Source organism: Hippocampus comes, unplaced genomic scaffold (genome assembly GCF_001891065.2).
Source record: "Hippocampus comes isolate QL1 unplaced genomic scaffold, H_comes_QL1_v1.1 scaffold17, whole genome shotgun sequence".
Classification (NCBI taxonomy): Eukaryota; Metazoa; Chordata; class Actinopteri; order Syngnathiformes; family Syngnathidae; genus Hippocampus; species Hippocampus comes.
Genome location: NW_017805002.1, coordinates 2,082,946 through 2,089,606, shown reverse-complemented (window position 1 = coordinate 2,089,606; position 6,661 = coordinate 2,082,946). Strand labels below are relative to the sequence as shown.

General features: G+C 40.1%; 2 protein-coding genes across 3 annotated transcripts in view; one reads left to right on the top strand and one right to left on the bottom strand.

Annotated features, from left to right (window-relative positions):
- The window catches only part of rap1gapb (RAP1 GTPase activating protein b), a 98,524-nt gene that overhangs the window by 19,729 nt on the left and 72,134 nt on the right, over nt 1-6,661 (top strand). The gene's annotated exons all lie outside the window — the stretch shown is intronic.
- LOC109507853 (dual specificity tyrosine-phosphorylation-regulated kinase 4-like) lies at nt 1,952-6,245 on the bottom strand. The gene is made up of 7 exons (XM_019857577.1): nt 5,964-6,245; nt 4,866-5,045; nt 4,052-4,115; nt 3,800-3,972; nt 3,549-3,685; nt 2,203-2,343; nt 1,952-2,123 (listed from the first exon to the last, which is right to left on the bottom strand). The coding sequence occupies exons 1-7, from the start codon at nt 6,015-6,017 to the stop codon at nt 1,973-1,975; spliced, it is 900 nt and encodes a 299-aa protein (XP_019713136.1). The 5' UTR covers nt 6,018-6,245; the 3' UTR covers nt 1,952-1,972.

Sequence of the window (6,661 nt, the reverse complement as noted above, 5' to 3'; positions counted from 1 at the left end):
CCGCAGGATAATGTAAAAGTGAAAAAATGCATTAAAGACAAAGAATTAATATTTTTAATCACGTGCAATTCATTGAGTATCCGCAAGGGGACACTGTTTTGATCAGAGAAGAAGACAACAGCAGCTTCAGTCTGTCACTGAGACAGACCCATGACAGCAGACGCTATCAATAGCACTCTCACATTTACACATTTAATAGCACTCTCCTTAGTTTGTAAGGTGTAGGCAGGGATTACATTTAGATTTTATATGCACGTGTAAATGCTTTAAAACTTGCTTTCTTTATGAATCTTGTTTAATCTTAAAGTGCATTACTATATTTTTCAATACCAATTACTTGTTAAAGTTTGTACAATCAGTGGGATCAGTTGCAATGCATATATGTGAATGATAAAAGTAAATTGCACATTTGTCGAAGGAAATGTAGGGTGCTTCATGAAATGTTTTGTAAAAGATATGTTCATTAAATTTCAACATTTTCCTAATGTTCTTGTGCTTCTTTATACCAAAACAAAGGAAAGACATATTGTTTTGGTTATTTATAGCAAAGTATTGTATCATTTTAATGGTCCGGCCCACTTGACATCTACCGAGGCCGTATGTGGCCCACCATGTGAAATGAGTTTGACACCCCTGGTCTAGCCATTGCGAATGGAGTTTGTCAACGCTGTCCTTGGACCAACAATATTTCCATAATCGTTTCAATTATGACCATGCATCGCCAAATGTTGTGAGCTATTGTTTGGAGATACATGATGAATAAATGACACTAGCTTGAGGCGTTTGCATAAATGGGCCTATATTAAAGTGCTATTGTGCCAACATTTTTTTGGTTTCATTTTGTGTATTTTGCAAAGCATCTCACCTGTGAACAAATTTGATTTCAGCTAGGTTGCAGAATGTTAAAATGGCTCATAGTCTCTCCGTTACAAATGGGGTTCAAGATTTGCCCTCTGAGCTGTTTTATTTCCTACTGACTTAATTTTGTCAAATTAAGAGCCTATTTTTCCAAATGTTATGAAACACAAATTTGGACATCTACTATAAATATCTGGCAATTTTTTTTTTTTTTTTTTAGTTGATCCATATTGAAGTGCTTCTATTAGAAACATTTTTCAATTGTGAAGATTTTCATGATTTTAGCTCGCTCGAATCTTGTTAAAATAGTTGGGATGTCCAGTAAGACTGGAGTTCATTGTGGACAAGTTCTGTCCTTGGACACATCTTATTTACCATTTATACAGTGCTTTTCAATTAGGAGCATGTTCCCAAAAGTTTTTTTTTTTTTTTTTGTCAGCAAACAAGCAATAAAGGCATATATTTTCAAATGTGTGACTTATTTGCTCCGTTGGCCAGTCGTATAAATACTTCAGCATTTAGTTCAATTGGTCTGTGTTTTAGTACTTCCATTAACAAAGTGGCTTTTCTTTTGAATAAAACCCTGCTTTCCTCTGTTGACAAGAAGACATTGCTGAGCCAGTCTTCCTCTCTTTTGGACCACAGCGACGTTATTTGTGGTTTGGAGAGACAGTCGTACTCGTAAAACTGTAGCTGCAGTATTTCACTGTCCATAAACTTGTCGCGTTTCTGCAAATGTTTTTTTTTTGTTTTTTTTTTTTTTTTGTCAGCAAACAAGCAATAAAGGCATATATTTTCAAATGTGTGACTTATTTGCTCCGTTGGCCAGTCGTATAAATACTTCAGCATTTAGTTCAATTGGTCTGTGTTTTAGTACTTCCATTAACAAAGTGGCTTTTCTTTTGAATAAAACCCTGCTTTCCTCTGTTGACAAGAAGACATTGCTGAGCCAGTCTTCCTCTCTTTTGGACCACAGCGACGTTATTTGTGGTTTGGAGAGACAGTCGTACTCGTAAAACTGTAGCTGCAGTATTTCACTGTCCATAAACTTGTCTGCTGTATCAGTATGGACGGATCAGCATATATTTTTCTTTGGACAAATTAGTTTTTGTTGTTATTGCCTTACCGGTTTTAAGTCCCCGTGGATGAGTTGCACATCTTTGAGCACTTTCAGACACTTGAGCACATCGATGGCATATTTCCTGATGTCGGTCTCACACAGTCGTCGCAATTTACTCTCCACTAAGGCTTTATGGAGGTCCTTTCTAAAAATAAATGAAGTGCATTAAATTAAGATTCAACAGGTCTGATTAGAGGAAAAGTCCCCCAAAGTCTTGACCTTACTCAAATAGTTCAAAGGTGATGCAGAGGTGACTGCGGAAGTAGAAGTGCTCCTTCATGTGGACCATGTTGGCTTTGTTGGTCCTGTCTAGTCGCTGCAGGGTCTTTAGATTGTCCAACTCTGTCTGTGCCATCTTATGACCTCTTGAAGCAGAAATGATGTCATTTCACTGGCACACAATGTGACAATACACTGAATGGCTGCTCATTCACAAAACTACCCATTTTTTCTGTGGAACCCAAAATGAGCTAGTCACTGAAAAATGCACCTAATCACCAATTTTTGGTCTCTTTCTATAACCACCTAAAATTTCACAAGATGATGTCAAAGCAGTGGCCAATATAAAAACAGTAAAATTGCCGAAGGAGTGTTGGTGAAATGACACATCTCGACTGAAGAAAAAAAAAATTTCAAGTTAGCAGCTACATTTAGCTTTTTTTTTTTTTTTTTTTTTTTTTTTTAATGTAAGTTATTGAGAGTCTTCTCTGTGTGTTATTTGACATTCCTTGAGTATGTGGTCAACAGATTGTCTGAGCTGTGCTCTTTGTGATTGCGCCCTTAAACGGGACAATATGAACTATTTTTCTCCTTTGTATTCTCCCATCGTCTGCCCCGTTGTATTATGCTGCGTCTCACAGGTCAGTCTTGGTACGATGCAGACATCTGGTTTGGGGTAGGAGACTCTCATTGTGTGGTGTGTGCGTGTTTTGGTCATCTCAAGTACACAACCACTAGACACCTTTTGCACGTAATGTCACTGGCTTCGTCGGAACGGCCCCTCCGGCACTAACTATATGCGTCATGAAATTCCTGCAAAGTTTATATTCCTGTATCCATTTATAGAAGCGATTATCTTCTAAAATAGTCATATCTTGCTGTGCGGTCAGCTGTACTAATAGACAAGGGTGTAAACCAAACTGGGCTTTTCATCACATACCTACTGATGTAGATAAAAAATGGTGATGAATAAGGCAGATAAATCGGCCCTCAAAGTATTGAAGGATTTGAAGCGCTCATTTTTTACAGGTTAATAGGTCATTGTTCATATCTTTTACTCATGATCGTTAAATTACTGTGTATTGCTTTGCGCAAACATAGGGCGGACAGAGCAGTTGGGAGTGTTGGATGTCATGGCCAGATGGGGAAAAATAACTTATTCAGTCGCTAAGTTGCTAAATCGCTGTTTTCCGTCCACTTCAATTCGGCAGTCATTAACTTTTTATGTACGTCATGGTGCACTTACATCAAGTAGCTGCGAGTACACTCGTTTTGGTTAGCGTAAACGACAGAATGGAAAGAACTCCCTATGGTGGTGTTAAGGTCTGAGCTGAGATGGCAGGGTCCTTACTCTGCAGTGTTTCGAAAGACCTTGATGGCAACAAGTGTCATGGTCTTGTGGTCCCTGCATTTGAGCACCTTTCCGGCCAGTCCCGATCCCATCACCCCCAGCACCTCAAAGCGGTAGGCCAGGTGGTCTCCAGCCCTCTGCAAATGAATGAAATTCCATGTGTTATTCCATAGTAGTTCCATAGAGGCTATACTTCTGTGTATAGCCTTCTGGATGGAAGGATCTGCTCTGTGAAATTGGTGGATGCTTACCACTTTGTAGAACCCTTTGGAGTCGTCGAAGGACTCGCCCTCCGTTGCCGATGTGGAGTCTTTGGAGCGTCGCATTTTCTTGGCCTTTTCTCCCAGGTACCACACGTGGCGGTATTCCTTGATTTCGTTCTGCTCGTATGGCGTCAGGCATCGCTTGGTATCCCGGAGAACCGCTGTGGCACAGTGCATTGTGGTTCTCGTTTTCGTTGCAACGGTATCGGCAAATATCAAAGGAGCATTAGAGGTACTTACATTCTGGAGTCCTGCAGTGTGACTGGGAGGTGAGGATTCTGTTCCTGGAAGAGCTTTTGTTTACCTGAGTTGAAACACATTAAAAGAGATTAATGATGGCTTTTGTTATTAATTATTGACACTTCCATCTGTGTGTTTATTTCAAAGAGGTTTTGTTACATTGCACTGTTTTGAACCAGTATAGACTCCTGCTCAGATCTGAATTTCTGGTACCCAGGTGCAACCCTACAATGAAATAATTGCAAATCTGCTCAGCTATGCAACCTTAAAACTATCCATCCATCCATCCCTGCATTTTCTGATCTGCTTATCCTCAAAAGGGTTGCGGGGTGTGCTGGAGCTTATCCCGGCTGTCTCTGGGAAGTAGGCATGGTACACCCAGAGCTGGTTGCCAGCCAATTGCAGCACTTCAAATTAACAATTATTAACCTTAGATCCCGTTGCAACTGAAAACAGTATAGAGAGTTACATATACAGAGTTTGATGCTTTGCACCACTGAGCCATTCAGAAAACATGATAGTAAAACAAATGGTAGAGTCTTATTTCATTGTCACTGATGGTATCACATACAAAAGCACAATATTGCGTTTTTTCTTCCAATAGCATGATCTTTTTTTCCCCGAATATCGTGAGTTTTTCTACGTGTCACCAACCTCTCCATATTGCTAATGATCATATAATGAGGTTCACATCACGATAACATTGCATCATGACGTTTTGATATCGTTACATCCCTACTATTGGAACATCCGATCGTATTTTTGAAGAGACGAGCCCAAACCCATACCGATCCATCCCCAGACATGTACTCACTCGAGCACAGACTTGTTGGGCGGGCGTCGAGATTGTTTTCTGTTGAGTCATGGGAATTTGCGGGAACCCGAGTCTGGTTTTGTACAGGGGGTTCGACGGCAGGGAGGTCTGACGATGGACTGCCACTTGGATGTTTTTGGTTGATTTCAGCACCTCCTTGTGGACTCTTGTTGTCGGAATCTAGAAAATGGAGAAGGGAGAGTCCACATCATTGTCATACGTAATACATTTCATTTCATGTAACAATTATTGATCGCATCTAACCCACGGATTCAGGTTTTCACAACCCTGGATGAAAGTGCATGAGTGGCAGACTGATCAATTCAAATATCGATACCATCGTTGGCACTGATATTGATCGATACATGTAATAAATGTTCAATTTTTTGTATGTGTTCCTTGGGTTTCATCAAATATAGGCCAATATTTCTTTTAACTCAATGCTTTGGAGGTTCTTAAGGTATTTGCACTTGTTTGCACAATCAATGTTCTTATACTATCTACGGTCTTGTATGTTCCCTAATTTGTAATTCAATAAAAGAATGACAATTGACAAATTATTTTGATCCTGATCTATTGTTTCCCAAAAATAATAATTTATTGGCTAATAGGTACATTCTCTTTACCTATAAACTTTGCAAATATCTGTCCAGGATTTTTAAAAAAATCAATGTCGTGAAAAAAAATATGGACAATCCACCTCAAAAAGTTTCATGAAATTCAGTTCTAAATTAGCAATTTTTTGATTCATCCACCTTTTTGATTCATCCACCTTAATGATCATAAGATTATATATAAGTAAGTATTATAAGTAAATATATATAAGTATTAGTATTATAGTATTGCAATTGATGCACCAGATCTTGCACAATACTAGAGTGAAAATGGAATGGTGCTTCCTCTAATTTTGTATGTATTTTAATTTGTGAATGGATGTCTTCTGAATTGTATTTATAATGCATACTTATAGTAATCAACAATGCTATAGCGTTGTTGCTGTTGTTGTTGTTTTTAATGTATTTACTCCCTTACAAAAATGTACAGTCTTATCTCTGTGTCCAAAAGGCCATTTCCCAACGGTTGTTATCCAAAACTAACCTTGTTGAGTTGCTCGTTAGTTGCCTTGTCACATTTTGGTGCGGCTGCTTGCATCTTCCCGGGTGCCGCTTTCTGAAGTGGCGAGCATCTCTCCTTCTTCTTGATGAGTGTCTACAAAAGTCGTCGTGGTCTTTTGCACACTCCCAGCGGGGCGCGTCCACGTCGCATGCGCTTTTATTTGTAACAAAGTGGCGTTGGCTCGTCATCGCCGCATGAAAGATGGATTTGGAGCCGCGCGGCGGCACGTCAGCGGTGTCACGGACGTCAGGTAACAGCCGGGCTAGCCTGGGTGACGCGAGGCCGGAAGGGAAGGGGGGAGTCTTGAAGTACCTGCTGATGGGGGCCGGGGGCCATATCGAAAATATGCCGAATTGTGCGGACTGACAGCGCACAACGCCGTTGCCATGGTAATACGCGGTGCAGAGTAATATAAAAACAAACTAAAGAGGTATAATGATGTACAATTAAAATGCATTACAATAAACATTATGACCTATTAATGTAGAAATGCTAATCATAAATATATCATGCATAACACATGTTCAAGGACGGTGAGACACTGGGGCAAAGGGGGTCTTGTAGCCCAGCCAAGCCACCACCGCCCCCCCCCCGCCCCCCAACAATTCATTTACACACACACACACACGCACACACACACGCACACACACACACACACACACACACACACACACACGCAC